Source organism: Mus caroli, unplaced genomic scaffold, assembly GCF_978045245.1.
Source record: "Mus caroli unplaced genomic scaffold, Mus_caroli_1 scaffold_11, whole genome shotgun sequence".
NCBI lineage: Eukaryota > Metazoa > Chordata > Mammalia > Rodentia > Muridae > Mus > Mus caroli.
The window spans coordinates 122671936-122690960 of NW_028227266.1; the positions used below are offsets into that span (position 1 = coordinate 122671936).

The window sequence follows — 19025 nt, forward strand, 5'->3', positions numbered from 1 at the left end:
CTTCCACCTATGTTTTTAATTACTTGATAAATTTATCACATTGGAAAAAAATCATTGCTTATCTTTAAATGTGTTTTATAATGTTTAGTTACAAATGTTCTTCACTTGCTATTTGTTTTACCATTTCTCAATATTGTATTTGTGAATTGTGAACAATTAAAGATTAGATAGAAATACAGTAATTGTAAAAGGTAAGGCTGGTAAATCTTTACCCCATCAAGCCAATTAAGTTTTTTTTTCTCTTTCTGACTTCCTTCATCTTTCACATACATATTAAGACACAAAGTGAACATTTCTGGGAAGGTCAGCAGGTAGTTTAGCAGAAAGAGATAAATGAGCCCCAAATATGACATGCACGGCTTCCAAAACCAAGGTCAGTATAAGGTCAGAGACATCTGAATCTTTGACTCATTTCTAGGAGATCCAGATGTCTGCCCTGTTGAGAAACTTGGACGAATGAGCAAGAAGTATAAGCTATACTGTCTTAGTTACTGTTGTATTATTTTGAAGAAACACCATGAGAGACAACTTATAGGAAAAAGCATTTGATTAGGAGAGTCACTTGTAGTTTCAGAGAGTTAGTTCATGATCATCATTGTGGGGAGCGTGGTGGTAGGCAAGGATGACACTGAGAGCTTATGCTTGATCCACAGATATGCAGTAGAGTGAGATTGGGCCTGGTGTGGGTTTCTGAAACATCAAAACCTGCCCTCAGTGACACACCTCCTCTATCAAGGCCACACCCCCTAATCCTTACTAAGCAGTCCACCTACTGCAGACCAAGCATTTAAATATATGACTCTGTGAGGGCCATTCTCATTCAGATCCCAACAAAGACCTACCCAGCCACAGCATTGCATTACACATTCAGACTACAACACACACCTACACAGTCACAGCACTACACATTTAGACTACAACATATGCCTATAAGTCACAGCACTACACAGGTGGCATTTTGTTTGCTCTTGAATGCTCATTTGATGTAGTTCTAACGTTTTGTCCTGGAATCATAATGGTGCTGAAGGCGAGAGGCAGAGAGAGAAGCAGGGTGAACCTTCAATGTATTTGCTTAATTTATATGCTTGCCAAGAATTACTTACCTAAAGGACCCTATGACAGAGACTTAGTGGGTGTTGAAGGTAAGTGCACATTAATTAGAAAATAATTCCAAGCTTTCCCTCCTGTGGTTTGTGATGGGGAGTTTGGGAACACCACAGGAAACACAGGCTTTGTACAATATCTAATGAAATAATTGCACTTAGTTTTAAGAAGCTCTTGGAAGTCTGGGAGATGCTTAGCTCTGGATTGAGTGACAGAACCTGTTTCAAAAATTAAGGTAAAGGAGCAGAGAGCCCTTTCAGATGCTCCAGGTTCAATTCCCAGAACCCATACGGTGGTTACAGCTGTCTGTAACTCAAGTTCCAAGGGATCCAGCATCCTCTTCTGGCTTCCATGGGCACCAGACACATGTGGTACACATAAATACATACAGGAAAAACGCAATATTAAAAAAAGATAATTCAGAGAGCATTGAAGGAAGACACCTGATATCAACCTCTGGCCTCCACAGGTACACATAGACATGCACCAATGACGAGGATCTTTATGGCACAGTATTTCTTTTAGTCCTTTTGTTCCGAACTTACTGTTTCATACAGTGGGGGATGATAATGATGAAGATGAAGAGTTCCTTACCCTCACGGGAGTGCCTAAGAGTTACAGAAAATGTGAATGATCCAAGCAGCAAGCACAAGAAAATCTAGGCAAGGGAAGATTGGAGGAAGGGAACAGGACATATGCTGGGGGGTGGGATTCTCAAGGGATGGGGTCCTTGGTCATCTAAAATGAGCACCAATTTAGGAACAGTGTGGGAGTGAGCAGCTCTAACTCTCTGGGCTTGTCTCCAGCCTCCCTGCTGCTGAGCAAATGCAGCACACACTGTGGCAGGAGTGCTGTTCCTTTTCTCTGCAAAGCATCAGTGCCACACATTCTTACTCACAATGAGCTTGAGCCGTGTGTGGCTTTTTTTTTTTTTTTTTTTTTTCTGTATTATTTTGGCAGGTTGAAAAGTTTGAGTGCTCTGATGTCATGAGAGAGGTCTGGAGCCTTATGAATGGCAGAGGATGGTAAGTGGAAGGAATCACAGACTTGGACAGGTCTCAATACCTCAGAGAGGACCAGGAAGTTTGCCAGGACCTATCAGTCACACTCTTATCTGCAGGGAGGTGGGGGATGGGGTGGGGTGGGGTGGGGTGGGGGTGGGGCTTGTGAGATGTTCTGCTTCCTGCTGGGTAGCTCTGTCACTTATTTTACAACTTATTTTTGTCAGAGGAATAAAAGACAATGCTACTCCAAATGCCACAGTATTTGCTTTATTTAAAACCTGAGGTTAAAAAACATTTCCAAATGGCATAGCACACACTATTGAAGAAGTTTACTCAGGGATCCCAGTCTCATCCCTTCGTGCAGGTGAAGTGCTGGTGTTTGATGTGCTTCTGTGTAACTCTTTGGCAGGCAAGAATGAAATGGGTCCCTTGACCCATTATTATAAGGCCACATGGATCGAGGATTAATGAATTAAAGTGCACTCTAACTCTTAAGCCTTCCCACGGAGGCTCAGTATCACTGCAGTCACCAAAAGAACATTGAGATTAAACACACATCAAAAGGCTCTAAAAATGACCTTTGATCAGAGGTCTCTGGAAATTTAAAAAGTGCTTGAGAGGGAAAAGGAAATTATGAATTAACTTTCCTGTTTCCTCAGGAGAAATGAAATGAGACAAGGAAAGTGTGCTAAGATTCTACCAAGTAGTGTTCGTTTTTTGTAAATGTGAGCAGCACTCAATAGTCTTTGTATTGCACTCCCTGGTTCTGAGGAGTCAAAGATGTCTCTCCTCTGCCTCCTTTTCCAAAACCTATGAGCCAAGAATGTTTTTTTTTTCTCAGTTTAAAGAATTCTCACAGGTTGAACCACTGAGTTTGAGTTTAAAAACAAAACCCTATGATCATCAAACCATATCTACACGATTTCCTTCTTTTTGGGCCAGGAGTGGTTTGATTACCTGGGGGGGGACAATTGAAATTGTTCAGAAATAACATCTTTGTTTATATATGGCTCTTCATTTATACTTCCAAAACCATATGGAGATTTTCAGTTCCAGATTCCTGTTTGAGAATTCCTTTGCCTGTTCTTGGTCTAGGACTAGCTAGAATCCTGGGTGCTTCTGTCAGCAATACTCTCAAAGTCCACTCAGACACGGAGGGCCACTCTGTCTCAGGGTGGGTGAAGTCTCGTAGTGCTTCAGTGGTATTGGCGAGCAGGCAGCTGGCAACACTACTGACCTGACTGTTAGGAATAGGCTGAGTCATTAGAGGAGAGGCTGCCCTTAGGAAGAGACTCACCAAGATCTCAAGGATGTTTCCTTATGATCTTTGGTGTAATTAAATCCAGCTGGGCCATCATCTTCCTTAATGATTCTTCAGTTGTCAATTGCATTTTTCAAAAATTTACTCCAATGACTAAACCCCAGTAAAACTGGGGACTACTTAAAACAATAAAGCTATGTATGAAAGGACAACTGTTCTCTAGTAACCTAGTGCTCAGCAGACTGGAGCATGTACAGTACAAAGCCCATTTAGCACAAAAATAGACTATTAAAAACAGAGTTGGTATATGCCTAGTGGAGTACTATGCAGTCAGCACTGGAGCCTCTCACCTCAGGTCTGAGCTTCACAAGAACCACATGGGCCTCCTGATGAGTGACTGAGTTCAGGATGAACTCAAATGTAAGGTCTCAGGCCCCTCCCAGGCCACCAAAACAGCAGCAACTCAGTGAATGATGGCTCTTGATGAAGATGGTGGCAGTGACACCAGCAGAAGGCCATGAGTTTGGCCAGTGTCTCCAATATACCCTGGAAAATCCAAGCAATAAAAATGAGTTCCTATTTGAAAATCCAAGCAATAAAAATGAGTTCCTATTTGGTGCTGGATGCTGTTGATCTATTGAACAAGCTGGCTTCAGCATTCCATTTGCAAGAGGGTAGAAGGGTTCAAAGTTAAGATAATTTGGCTTTTAGCAATCTCAGGCCACATACAGACCTACAAGAACCCAGGGTAGTCTTCAAAGGCTCAGCTGAACATGCTGGCTTCACACTGAACAAAGTTGCCATCAAGGGTACATTCTTGGTGGAAGAAGTAAAAAGGGGCCAGAGAGAACAGGAAGCTATCTAAGCTATCTATTTGCCTGTCCTAGAAAAGGAAACAGTAAACTGTCTACAGCATCAGATGTGAGCTAACTAGCAGGAAGTAGGCAAACAGGGAGGGAGTGACTGGGAGATGGAGGGCAAATGGAAGTTATGTCCTGTTCTTCCACTATGTAGCCTCTTAAGTTATCAAAGACTTTTCTTTCACAGAAAGGTTTCAGGTATTGACAGTAGGTCTTATCCCAGCTCTGCTCATTAGTAAATAACTGTCTGCAGCTGAGGCAGAAACTCTAGTTTATAATCAAAGATGGGCTATAGGCTGACACATGAGCTTTGGTGCCACTGTAGGGAACTTAGCCTGTATTTGGACTCCTGCTGTCCATATGCAGAGCTGAAGCCTTCATGTAGTAGCTGCTTTTTCCTAGACCTCCGTTTGGTTCCTGAGTGTATGTGGTGGTGGTGATTTAGATCTGCTGAGTGGCCTTGCTGAACAAAGCCCCTGAGCAGACAAAGGCTCAGGAGAACAGCACAACTCTGGCCTCCCCAAAGTTGCTGAGTGGAAGAAACAGACCCCACTCATGGGGAAATTAACGAATGGGGGCATCTTTGACATGATGACCCTGTAGTGTTTTTCTCCTAGGACTACCCAAGGCTTTACAAAGTGGCCAGGGCAGTGGCCCTTGGCCTATAATCTTGGCTGTTGAGAGTAGATATACTATCAAGACCACGTCTGGCCTGAAAAATACCACACAGTAGATTGTTACCAACTGTGATCCCAGGTGAGGCTAATGGTGTCCCTTTGGATGAAAAGGCTGAGTCTTGTACCTTGTTCTTAGGGGCTCTGGGACCTGAGAGTAACGGCTGCATTAGAGCCAAGCACACTGTGGAGCCCAAGGCCTCTTCCAAAGCTGCAGAACTGCTGAGCTGGGGGCACAGCTGATTTTCTTTCCTTTGCTTCTAATTTTTTAATATTTAAAATTTTGTGGATGAGAGTGTGTGTTCATGTTTAATGAGATAGGTGAGGAGGAGTAGTGTTTCCTGTGGATGATGAAGAGCTAATTAAAGTTCAGGTACTGATGCTATGGGAAATCGCTTCCATCGTAGATCACAGGCCGGTCAACAGTCAGGTGGTAAACCACTTTTTTGGAGATAAATCTGAAGAAACAAAAACGGAGAATGAAGGTGTTACTTTTAGTGCAGCTTCTTTTGGGGTCTCATGTCACTGATTGTGCTTGGCTGGGTGTAGGAGCCAAAGTCTCGAAGGAACCAGCCTTTGGGGACTGGACAACTTATGGATCACTTTAGTGTTTCTTGTTTCCCTATCCCATCATCTGCCCATCTAGTCTGGTACAGTTCTCTCTCTTCAGAAGGTCCCAGTACTCTCACTATGGGCTTCTTGGGGTTTGAGTGAAGAGTGGGGCCGCAAATCTCTGCCCTCACTTGTCTAGCTGCTCTGAGGTGCCAGTGGTCAGGACTGCAGGGGGAAATGAAGTAGGTGCTATGGGATGTCTCAGCAGAGGCCAGAATGTACAGGATGTTTGTATTGGGTCTAATCTTCATGTGCCAGGGGCAGAGTTCATTCTCCAGCGCACTATACTACCCAGGTATCCCAGGAGCCTGTGGGAGGCTTGCATGCTGCCCTTCACTTCTCTCTCTCTCTCCCCAGATCGAGGCTCAGTGAGACACTGACAAGTAGCTAGAGCTGCAGCAGGAAAAACAGGGCTAGATGGACCCTGACCCTTTCCTAACCCTGCCCCTCACTGCTAAGTGACTCCGCAGACAACTTCCTGAAAAGGCTGGCCGTACTCCATAAAGCCCTGCATATTCAGGCAGAGAATTCTAGTACCCAGGGCAACACAGGACAAGTGGGAAGGTCACTTCCAGCCTCTTGGGTAGTAGACAACCCTGTTCACAGGCCTGAGAGTTCAAGGCCTGAGGAGCTGAGGTAGTGTATGGGAATAATTTTTGCCTAGAGTATCCTATCAAGTTACTCTGCTAAAAGCCAAATGCCTGTGAGGGAGGCAGACAGTCACAGGCGAGACAGGTTTGTTTCAAGAGACAGCCCCAGTGAAGAAGGTGTCTGGAAACCAGAAGCTCGTGCTAGGGACAAATGTCTCAACTTATGTACAGGACAGATGCTGTTTATATGGGTGCTCTGTCTTGGTCCCTTTTCTAGCCACCTGCCTATCATTCCCTTTTATTGTTTCATGCTGACCATTCCTGAGATCACACCCTTGAGCCTGCAGCTGAGCCTCAGTACTGCCTGAAGCAACTGGGCAGCTCAAGATGGCAAAGGCTGCTCCTGTGACATACAACAAAGCCTAGAGGGTTTGTCCTTTTTTTGTCTCATTTTTTTCTTTTATACTCAGGTGCCCTTGGCTTTTCCTGGATTTCTCAAAGCCCTTCTATGGCGGGTGTGGCATTAGGAATCAACCTGAGAGAGGTGAGCACAACTAGGGTGAGGCTAGCTTAGAGCCAGGTGCTTGGTGCAGCTCTGGCACCTCCATTAGCCATGTGACCTAGAGCATCACTATTCTACCATTCAGTTCTTAGCTCTCTAGAAGAGGACAACGCTGAATGGCAGAAGTGGGTGGCTGGTATATGGTAAGACCTGTAAGTGTTGGCCTACTACTGGAAAGGAATGAAAAAAAGTCCCTTATAGGCTCACATATTTAAACACTTGGTGTCTGACTGGGGGCAATGTTTGGGGAGGAGGTCAAGCTTTGATGAAAGAATTATGTCACTGGGGATGAGCTTTGAGAATTTATAGCCTCGCCCTGCTTCCAGTTTGCTCTCTTTGTTTCCTGCATTTGAATACAGACTTGATCTGTCTGATTCCTGCTGGCTGCCTGCTGCCATTATGGACTCTGCCTCTGAAACTAAAATTGCTTCTTTTTTTAGTTGCCTTTAATTGTGGTGTTTTATCACAGCAACAGAAAAGTAACTTGACAGACTTGCTTTCATAAAATATACCATGAGCAGTGAACAGAGCAGAGGGGTCTAAATTACAGAATCACTAACAAAAAACTTTGACTCTTGATTCTGAGTATCTATCTCAATGCTAGAGAATAGAGGCAGCGATACATAGACAGGTGGACACATGATAGACAGGTGGACGCATGAGATGCCATGTCTAACTGAGGTACCCACCTGGAAAAGGTGTTGTCAAAGATGAGCAAGTAGATGCCAGGGATTCGGACCTTCAGCTGGCCCCGGATGTTCTCCTTGTGGGAATTGCATCGGGTGGTGGGAATGAGGACCTGGCAGGGAGAGCAATGAGAAGGTATCACAGAAGCTGAGGACCTGTGAGTCCTCTAGGTAGGCTAGTACTCTGAATGAGGTCATAGCTGTATAGGGCTGGGACTAGAACTTGGCTCCAGCAAGGGTGGGCTGTCACTGTAGAAGAATGGTGGGTATGAGTTTCTTCTTGAGTCATGAACTAGTCACCAACATCCCTGACTGTGTTGGTGTCAAGCTGCTCCACCACCTGAAGAAACAGAACTTCTATGCTTCAGGAAGTCAGGGCTAACTCTATATGTCCATTTGACCAGATGCTTCGAGTGGGCCCTAGTGCTGTCCTTGGTACTCATAGGACACTGAGTCCTTCTTCCATATTGACATCCAGGCTCTCTATAAAGCTCCTGGGTTCATTTTCCTCTGGGAAAGACAGCTATGGCTCCACCCCAGGCCTCTCACATGGCATCACCATGGAACCCTTCTTTTGTCTGGTCCTGGCTGGTCCATGCAATTTTTATCTTTCCAATCCTGAGTCTTAGCCTCCTGTTTATTCTCTCAGAATCACAAATTTGTTCCCAGAGGGCAAATCTGCACATACAGTGTGTGGAATAGGGCTAATTCTTGGATGGTCAACTTTATCGCCACTGGGACAAGGTCTTCTACCTGAGTATCAGCTAAAGCACAGGCCTAATCTTAGAACTGAAGTTATATGGGCTAGCAAAGTGGATCAGTAGGTAAAAGAGCTTGTCTTACAAGTCTGACAATTTGGAAACCATGTACAAAGGTGAAAGGAGGGAATTGATTCTATAAAGTTATTCTCTGTACATGCCATGAGTGTATCCCTTTTTTCCCCAATAATAAATAAAGAGAAACAAATAAAGCTGAAGATGTGACAGGAAGAGATACCAGTGTTCTAATTTGATAGCCCATCAAGTGCTCTCTCTCTCTCTCAGGTCCTTTGAGCTCCTAACATAGCAAATGATGTCAGAAATGACTATTTTTATTCAACCCCCTTAACTTGCAATGAGACAGTCTTAGTCAGTGTGGCCTTCACTGTAGGCACAGGGGTTTCCCCTTCCCTGGTCAGTATTCCCTTCCAGGTGTACCTATAATGCTTACCTATCCATATTGTGATTTCTACCTGAAATCACGGTGTTGATTTTTTTCAGGCCTCTGTCTGTCTGTCTGTCTGTCTGTCTGTTAATACTTAGAACAGATTTGGGTGTTATCCCATATCTCTCTGTCCCCAGCAGACTCCACAGAATCTGGGATACAGTAAGAGTCAATTAGTTGTCCAAGGACCCAACAAGGTTCCTATATGTTGTTATGAGATTTGTGTACAGCCATCTATTTTCTGAAAGGCCTAGGCTGTTCAAGGGCATGTGAGAAGTCCCCTGAATAGGTACTAAAGATGTAGACTAGGAAATAGGCTATCTAGGCTCATGACTTTTCGGGGGACCATAGGCAGTAAAAATAGTATCTTCTGTAGCTGACTGGTCAACTAGGCCTGGAAGGGCATAGGAACAGTTAAGTATTCTAGACATGTGCTTTCTATGCCCCCTTGTGTTCACTGCGGGAAAGGACAGTGGTGTCCATTAAACCCAAGAAGGACATCTTGGAAGTCTGAGACAAGGCTGGCTGAACCAGGTCCCTAAGATTCATCTGTCATGATGATTGGTGGGTAGATAACAGGGCAAGGGAGAAGCCCGTAGCTCAGAGACACTTAGACAGCTAAGGGCCTGGCACCAGAGGTCTGCAGGAGGACTATGACAGAAGACAGTGTCACTTGGTACTGCCTTATCTCCCTACTGCTGCCAAACACAGAGAAATGAAAATTAGCCCTGAAGAGCCTATTGCCTACCCATAATTGATTTCTATCCAAGTAGATCAAAAAGCCTCTGCCAGTTGACTATGTAGGACATCAACTGCCTATAACTCACTTTTTGTTCCAGCTCAATGTGTCTGATAGGCTTTACCACTCTTTTTTCTCAAGATTCAAATTTAACTTGCATTTCTACTCTTCATTATTCCTCTCTGTCTTATAAACATGGGAACTAAGATGCTTGGCATGGAAATTCCTCTTCCTCAACCCACAGTGAACCAGCACCCCCTAAGCTCTATCCAGCTCTTTTGTGCCTCTGAACTACTCAATTTGGGCTGCTCATTGGAGTTGCTGAAGGTTGGCTGCATACCCTGATTTAGTAGTTTCAGCTTTGGCCTAAGCATTAGGGTTTAAAGGCTCTCCATGGGTTTCCAGTGTACAGCCACATGGTTAAGTACTGCAGTCCTGCACTGTCAACATTTTACACCTAGAATAGTTTGGGTTTTATCAAGCTCAACTGCCCAAGTCATAGTGGGGCTTCCTTTGCTGTTGACCTTGTAGGTGACACATGGAACATTCAATAAAACAGGGGATGGAGCTCATACCTCCCAAAGCATCCCGATCCTGCTCTGTAGAGCTCTGTGAGAAAGTTATCACTAAACAGAATCCTATATCTTGCATGTCTCTGAGATTTACCTACAGCTCTATCTGAAGGTCAAACGGAACACATGAGGCACAGAGGTAACCTCCAGCTGTGTGAAGACAGCTCTCCTGAACTTGACTTCTGGGTCATCTTTCTCCAAGGTAGTCAAGCTTTAGGTGCTTTGCCTGCTCTGGGTAAGGTCTGCCCAGGCACCTGGAAGTTAGGGAGCCTGGCCTACCTTGCACTGGTCGAGTGGCGTGTCTTCTGTCTCTTGGAAGACCACACTGAAGGAGATGCTCTTGGGATCAGAAGAGAAGACCCAGCTGATGGTAAGGCCAGGCTCAGCCACGGTGATGGTAATCAGGCTGTAGGTACTGGACCTCACAAACAGCTCCCTGTTGCCCTCCCCAAAGCTGGTGATCTCCTCTACTGTGAGGGGTAATTTGATCCTAAAATAAAAGTTCAAAGACAGACCTGGTTTAATGGATTATCTGAGGCAACCAGAGATTTGAGACTCTTGGTAGATTAGGCCTGGCTATTCCTGACTAACATGCTTAGGAGATGTTCAGCTCAGACAAAAGGTTTAGTTTGAGTGCTTATCATTCAGTTAGCATAGTTTCTGACACTGAATCAAGGCTGTGAAAGATACAGGACAGCCTTGCCCACATGGAGCTGAAAGCTCACAGAAACTGGGGAGGGGGGTGGGCAGCGCAGGGCAGCCTGATTTACTCTGAGTCCCTTTTGGGCAGGGTTTGAGTTCGATGATATAGTCCTATTACACCTGTGAGGTTGCCCCACAGCTCAGCCACCCTCTTTCTCCCTTTAAGTTCTGCCTCTTCTAACTAGACATACCTCCCACAATCTCTCTTTGCAGATTTATGTGCAAGGGGTTGAAAGGCCAAACCTGAGAGAGTGTGGGTCAGATTTCACAACTGTTTTGAGTTTTATTTTCCAAGTCTGTAAAATGGGAACAACCATGTTTTCTTCACATGGCCATTGCAGTAACCCTGATGTCAATGCTCCTGACTTCAGAGTCATCTCTCCAGGATTCTTATGCAATCTTCCCCACAAAACAGGCCTCACTGTTTCTGCCTTGGCTGCTCCATGTCTTCCTTATACAACAACCAACCAACATAATCCTTTTTTCAAATGTAAATCAAGTGACTCTTCAGCTCCAAATATGATCTTTGGATTCCTGTTCCCCTCATATTAAAACCCAAGTCTTTATAATGGCTAATAAGGCCCCACTGATATGAACTTCTGTTAATTTTGGATCCTGTCTTCCTTATCCTCTGCTTCAACTTACACTGGTTCTTTTTCATACTCTTGTTAAGAAATATCAAATATGTGTCTTTTCTATCAAATACGATAAAACTTGTATTTAGGACATTGCCTTTAGGGCTTTTATCTCCTCCATCTTAAGACTTTTATGCAAATTTTACTCATCTTCTCCTAATAATACTTTTGCTTTGTTTACACAAAGGTTAACTGCTATATTCCAGAAATTTGATGGCCAGGAACAGGGACCCTTCTCTTCGAAAAGGGACCTCTTTCTCCTTCTTCCTTTATTTGCTGTGTAAGACTAGCCAATTGAATTAAGCCAATAGGGAAAGGACACAGTCTTTACCTGTATTATAATAAATACCAAACACACTTCCTGTCTCTTGTGTGTTTGCTCTTTCAAGCACACTCTCTTCATCAAGAATAAAGTTTGCCTTGTCCAGACACTTCATTTGGTGTGGTGGTCTCTTTCTATTTCTTTGCATTCCAGAACTTACTGCTTACACCTTTAACTTAGTAGGCAATATCTTTTTTTTAAAGGCTTTGTCCTGGCTGTTCCTTCTGCCTGAAATACTATTCCCTCAGGTGACTCTCTGGCAACTTCTTTACATCCTCCAAGTCATACCATTGTAATGCAGTCTACAAGAAACTGCAAATCCCTCCCTCTTTCTTCTAATCCTACTCTTCAGTTACATTCTTCTTTTTCAAACATCACATTTTATTTTCTTGTTTGCTTATTTTCCCTGTTCATTGTCTGTCATTACTCAGCACAACATGAAATTTTCCCCCAGAAGGGGTCTTTTGTCTTCTTTGTGTCCTAATGTGCTTGACGTAGTAATGAATAATGTTAGCAGAAGAGTGAATGGTTCTTTTCAGCAATGACAGTACAGCCACTGGAACTATCACCGGAAAAAAAGATTACCAGTATATATGTCTATAAAAGAAGATAGATGGCCATGGTGAAAGAAGTGAGAGTCATTTCAGTGCTGTGCCCCTCCCCCAGCCTCTCCTGCCCTTACTTGCTCTATCTTTAAGTAGAGGGTGAGATCTAATTCTGATTCTTACAGAGATTCCCATCCACTGCAAGTTTTTCTACCCTAAATAAAAAGCCTGCACTGTACTATACTAATAATACTAATAGCCCTGGCGTCACTTTTAGCCGAAACTTTTCTTTGGAAAGCGAAGCAGCAGGTCATAGAAGAGGAAACCTAATTCTTATGACGCCTGCTCTAAGAGCTAGCACAGAAGCCTTCTACAACTACAGAGTTTCACAAAAGGCCCCTGCAATCGCACATAACAGAACATACCTCTGCAAGGCCGTGCAGCTAACGGTGGACTGACACCACCCTTGTTCTGGAGCACGGTAGCTAAGGCTTCAAAACAGCCCTCTTGTTTCTCTAACAACATTCATTTGTCACACAGATTATTAGGTATTGATTCCCATTGTAGTGTTACTCCCAAATAAAGCCAGTTTCTGTTTGGTATTTAGGTAGATCAAAATAGTTTGGTTATTTTTATTTTCTACAACAAAAATTCATTGCTCTTATAATAAAATCAACAACAACCAAACAACAAAATGGGGCTGGAGAGGCTGCTTAGCAGGATTCTATTCCCAGACTCTACATCATAGCTCACAACTGCCTAATTTCAATCTCAGGGGATCCGATGATGCCTTCTTCTGGTCTCTGTGGGCACCAGTCAGGTTTGCATGTAGGTAAAACACCCATATGCGTGTGTGTGTGTGTGTGTGTGTGTGTGTAAAACAAACCAAAAAGCTACCACTGACAACACAAAAAGTATTATTAAAAAAAAAAAGGATAGAGGCAGAGAAGAAAGATTATTAAGAGGCACAGGGAACTTTTTAGTGACAGACTTGATTTCTTAGTCATGTTTTTTATGATATTACATTATTTATTAAAAATCTAACCATTGTACACTTTAAAGGACAAGCTTAATGTATGTAAATTATGCTTTAAAAATAAAAAGTACAAACTGAAGCCCCTGATGCAGTTAAAATGGATATCAGGGTTCAGCCCTAAAACACCTAGGAAGGAGAAAACAAGAGCTTACAGCTGGGTATGAGATAGCCAAGCTGAGCACATAAGAGGAAGGATGGGGCTCTGGGGAAAAGCCAGTGTCTATATGATCTGGTGTGATCTGGCTCTGGCTGGTTTCCACTTCCACGAAGGGATATGCACAAGACACTGGCTGGTTCCCACTCCACAACAGCCCTACTGAGAACATATACATGTCTCTGGCTGGTTCCCACTTCCACAAAGGCCCTAACAAGGCGCTGTTGCCCTTTCACATATTCTTGCTTCTAATTCAGCTAACTCCAACAGACGAAACTGTGGGTAAGAGCAGCTCCTAACATGAATCTTCCACGTGGTAAGAAAGGGTACAGGAAGAAATCTTATTCAATTTTGTAGACAAAGAGATGGACATGAGGCAATACAGAAAAACCATAGCCATATCTTAGTTGGTGTGACAGGAGTTGGTGTTAGCTCTCCACAAACAAGTATAAGAGTCCATGGTAAAACTATAAGCCAGTGGGGTTGGGATGTAGCTCGGTGTTAGAGAACCTGTCTCATGAGACTGAGTTCAAGTCCAAGCACTGTCTAAATCAAAAAAAAATGAAATAAGCCCTACAAACTGGCCACATATAAGTATGAACAATGAGAGGAGTCTAATGAACTACTAATAGACTCCATCAAGCTCTGAGACCAGCAACACCTGTAAAATCAACAGCTAGAGAGCTAGCAGCCAGCAGTCAGGACTAACAGCTGGCAAAACTAGTCAGAGATGAGCAGGAAGCTTCAAAACGTGATTACTTCCCCAGGTAAGCAGCACATGAAGAACACACAATTATCTCCACGGTTGGGTGAAGAAAGTATACAGAATGTGTGATTCTTCAATTTGCTTGGCTTGTGATATGCAATTTGCTTGGCTTGTGATAGAGAACTAGCCCATGTCAACAGAAGTCACCTCAGACTTTGTCTCACCCAGCTACAAGTCTTGCCTCCAGAAAATAGCTCAATGTTTTTTCCTGTCTTATAATTCTTCTCAATTTCTTTAAATTTTCTCACTTTTTGTTAACTTTTTCTTAATAAAGCCCGCTTTTGCTTTATTTACTCCCATATGTGTCTGTGTCTTTAATCGCTATCACTTGGCCTGATGTCTGTCCTTTGGTTAGTGATTGTCTGGTATCTGAGTGTTTGAGTCACATACATCTAGGCTAAAAAATGCCCTGTTACCCTCAAAGATCTGCATCATTCCACTGGGCGGGGCCAGCTCTGGCTCTGATAGGACAAATGTCCCTTCTCCAGACTCCATTCCCTGGGACTTCTGCACTGGCACAAGAGGCCCACTTAGCAGCTTGCCACTTACATCAGCTCTCCTGACTTCAGTAAGCAGATTTCAGCATCTTGCCCCATAGGCATGTCTTCAGTGTCTTCAGGGGTTAATGAGTTTGATGTGGTGTCCCTGAAACATCACAAAGGAGAACAGGCCATTAGCTATCAGCACTTGAAGTCCTATTGCCCGAGGTCTACACTGTGGTCTGCAATGAAGCAAGGAATTCAGTGGGGACAAAAGTGATGACAACAGGGCTGTAAGAGACTGCATGGAAGGAGTGTGAGTGCACACAAACACCAATGGGTCACTCTCCTCTTCCCACACCAGCAAATCCTCTACGGGGCACAATGGGGATGACAACAGAATCATTGCCTCCTTCCTTCTTGGTATTGGCCCCAGGGCACAAGAACCAACCCTTGCAGAGTTGGTTCCAGAATCAGACACCCCTTATAGCTCAGTCAGTAAAACAATAAGTCTAGGCAGAGATGAAACAGAGCCAAATATTAAAGAGGGTAGAGTGAATACCTACCTCCTCTTTCCTTCCTCATGTACCATCAGGAGTACAGAAGGAGCTGCCTTGGCACTGGGGCTGTTCCAGTTTCCAAAGTGTACTGTGTGGACCACCAAAACCCAGGGAGTGAGTGTTGTATACAACATCTCCCTCTTAGAAAGTTATTTTAGGCAGTTGTCTAGCTGCTTCCCCATTCAAACATTCTCTCTTTGATAGAGGAAATCACTCTTAAGACTCAGTATGCTAAAGTCAGAAGTGCATTATAGGACTCAGTTTGCCTGGTATGGTGGTACATGCCTTTAGCACTTGGGAAGCTGAGGCAGATGGATCTTTATAAGTTCCAGGCCTGCCTGGTTGACTTAAGAGTGTCCCAGGACATTCAGGGCAAGCTACATACATAGACCCTGTCTCAAAGAAAGAAGGAAAGAAGGAAAGAAGAAAGGAAGAAAGAAAGAAAGGAAGGAAGGGAAGAAGGGAGAAAGGAAAGAAGCAAGCAAGAAGGAAGGAAAGAAGAGGGAGGAAGGAAGGAAGGAAGGAAGGAAGGAAGGAAGGAAGGAAGGAAGGAAGGAAAGACGACGCCAAGTCCCATCCCCTGACCCCTCCACCCAAGTTTTAAAAGCAGCAAACGATTGCTGGAGAGAGGAGACCCTTCATGGAGCAATCTGAAAGCTGTATAGAGAACTCCAGAGATGTAGCTTTTACTAGTTCTTACCTATTCTAGTGTGGGCTTTTTGTGAGGCAACTCCCCACGTTACCCATATTCCTGTAAGGAACAGCACTAAAGTCACTGATTCATCAAGCTAGATTTGGGTGGAAGTTTCTTTGGCTGTTAGTGCCCTATCTGGTATGTTCTTGTATTTATCTGACCATGGAACATTGTGAACATCTGCCAAAATTACTGACCCTCAAAATACATTGGCAGATAGATAAAAGTTCCTAGATGGGGACATGAGCCACAACTGTTTCTCCAAGGCAGGGCTGGTGCCACAATCAGATGCTCTGACTGCAATTCAGTATGTTCCCACTCAGGGCTCTATGCTCAGTCTGGCTAGTAGCTTTCAGAAGTCTCATAATCCAACCAACAATTGACAGCTATGTTGACAACTATGCCCAGGAAGGCATAGGCCCAAAAGAAAATGGTCTGCTCCCATGTGAAGGCCTTAGTTAGAAGGTCTCCTGCCCAGCATGACTTCTCCAGATGTTATAACCCTTTTCAAGGGTTGTAGAGGATTCTTTCAAAATGCCCCAGGGCTATGGTCAGTATGTCTCAAACTTTCCTCTCACCAAAGGCTCTTGCCTGCCTGGACACCAGGCACATTCACTCCATCTTTACATGCTGGTTTGCAGCATTTTTGGGGGGAACTTTGGCCTTTCCTAGGTAGTCATGTAAATGCATTAAGGGACAAAACAAGTTTGAGAATGGCAGGAAACACAAGCAGGACCACTAGAGGACACTCTATCTCCTTCTATAGCTATGTTCTTTCTTTCCTGTTGACCTGGTTTTCTCAGCCTAGAAAAATCAGTGTTCTCAAGTGACCTTTTCCCTTTCCTTGCTCCAGCAGTAGGCCTACCTTTAGCTTTTCTGGCTTCTTAGGGTGACATGGCCACCAGTCTATTGCTGCGCTCTTCTCTCTAGGGCAGTGGATCTCAAGCTTCCTAATGCTATGACCCTGTAATACAGTTCTTCATGTTGTGTTGACCCCCAACCATAGAATTACTTCATTGCTACTTCATAACTGTAATTTTGCTACTGTTGTTAATTGTAATGTAAATATTTGATGTGACCCCCCCCCCAAAGGGGTTAAGACCCACAGGTTGAGAACCTCTGCTCTAAAGTAATGATCTCAGTGTTCCTAGGATTCCCATTGCATACACAGTCTATGTTTAACAAATGTCTGCATTATAAGCCTCAGTGTAAGGGACTTTTATACCCCAGATGCCCATGCAATCAATACTTCAGTTTACTAAAGAATAAAGAATGGGTCAAAGGTTCGGAGTATTTGCTATTCTTCCAGAGGACCCAACTTCAGTTTCCAGCACCCATATTAGATGGCTCACAACTGTTTGCAACTCCAGTTCTAAGAGATCTAATACCCTGCCCTCTTTTGGGTTCTTTAGCAGTCACATGCACATACACACACACACACAGATGTACAGAGGATGCAGGTTTGGATCTCAGTGCCCACATAGTGGTTTACAACTGTCTGTAACTCCAGTTTCAGGGATCTGACACTCTCTTCTGGCCCCCACAGGCACTACATGCATATGGTGCACATATAAATAGTCAGGCAAAATATCTGCACAGATAAAGTCAAAGTCTTAAGAGAAAAAGAATAAAGAGGCACAGAAACAAGAGGCTAAGGGTCCTACCCCTGAAGCTCATACCGCTCTGGGTCATGAGACACCTGGGTACTTCTAGTTAGGCCTCTAGCATTCCTTTGCCACAATTCCAAATATTGTAATTTGTTTCTCATTTTATTAGTAGATTACAATTCTCTAGGCTGCCAAGAACAGAAGCTCCACCTGAGAAATGCCCAGCAGCCTGTGATGTCTTGCTTATGGTCTTCCTCGGAGGTTTCTTTCCATTTTGTCACTTGCTCTACTGAATGCCAGGCTCCAGGAGAGGACTGGGAATCTTCAGTTCAGATTGCACTTCCCAACAGTGATCACTAGCCACAAGTTCCCATATAAACTTACATTAATTAGGATCAAATAAACTAAGAATTCAGCTCCTAGTTTGCAGTAGCAAAGGCTTCAAGGGTTCAGTCACCACACAGGCTGGTGTTGCACAGAGTGGCACAGAACACATTCACCGTGGTAATTGACATCCTTTCTGTTTAACAGACAAGCAAAAAGCAGCACTTCTAAGACCTTGGCTTCTGAACACTTGGTTTTTATGGTCTGATCAGAATACACAAACCTACCTACGGTGCCAATAAACAAGCCATTTCTAGCTCATTTGCAAATAGCTGGCTATTTCCTCAAGGACATTCAGCCACAAATTTGTCCTCCACAACTCTGCCACTCATCAGTGCCCTGTGCTAACTTCTCCTCCCCGAAGTAGCAGAAAATATAGAACAAAACAAAAACAAAAACAAAACAAACAAACAAACAAAAAACCAAAACCAAGTCTTGGAATTGATATCCTAATAGTTCTGACTTAAGAATGCCAAGTTTCTAGAAAAGATGATAGATCAGAACAACTGACTTCCAAGATAAGACTGAAGCAATAGTGCCTACCATGTCCAATGTCTTCTCAATTCTATTTTAGATTTCAAGTATTTCTGAGGAAATGCAAGACACAGGCAACAGGGTACTCACTCTTGAGAAGTTTAGATCTTTGAGTCAAAAAAACTTACGGAGCAATGCACACTACACATGTGAATGGTAAAAGGCTATTTATTTATGTGAAGTGGTCCCAAGTGGACTAGTTCCTTGAATTTACTTGCAAATCTTTTATTTTACACAGAACTTTCCATTGTAGCATAGCTATGACAAAAGTACCATACATTTTTAAATCTACACATGTAATCTCCCCACAGTCACCTATGCATGTGCCTTAGAAGTTCATGCATAATCATAGAGCATTGAGATGGGCCTCTCTGTTCTCCTTGTGGAAGACAAATAATTTTGAGAAGAGTACAGCAATGCTTGACAAATCTCAGGCCATTCTAGTACTATCCTATAAATGTAGTAAAACTGAAGGCTGTCTTGTCCTAAAAGGTATCTTTAAAATAGTTTTAGACTTATTTTATGTGCTTTGCTCATAGATATGAACTGAAGTCATGCATGGTTGTATGCTGCCATCTGGGTGCCGGTAATCGAATCTGTGTCTTTTGCAAGAACAGGAAGTGCTCTTAACTGCTGAGCCATCTTTCTAGCACCCAAAGGGTTCTTTTAAAAGGAGAGGTGTTTCAACTATCTCCCGCTCAGTATTTAATGCAGCCTATGCATCTGTTCATTTGTTCATT

The 19025-nt window shown here is 43.5% G+C and overlaps 1 protein-coding gene across 4 annotated transcripts in view; it reads right to left on the minus strand.

The window, feature by feature from the left end:
- Positions 1–2987: 2987 nt before the first annotated feature.
- Positions 2988–19025, minus strand: part of Fyco1 (FYVE and coiled-coil domain autophagy adaptor 1) — a 67677-nt gene continuing 51639 nt past the window's right edge. For 3 of the 4 annotated variants that reach the window (XM_021171508.3, XM_021171509.3, XM_029481240.2), the window contains exons 15-18: positions 14577–14672; positions 10147–10357; positions 7357–7466; positions 2988–5361 (exon numbers count right to left, since the gene is read on the minus strand). In XM_021171508.3, the coding sequence (XP_021027167.1) occupies positions 5286–5361; positions 7357–7466; positions 10147–10357; positions 14577–14672 (493 nt within the window). In that variant the 3' untranslated portion in view covers positions 2988–5285. The remainder of the gene's footprint in view (positions 5362–7356; positions 7467–10146; positions 10358–14576; positions 14673–19025) is intronic. The other variant, XR_002378694.3, reaches the window with a different exon arrangement.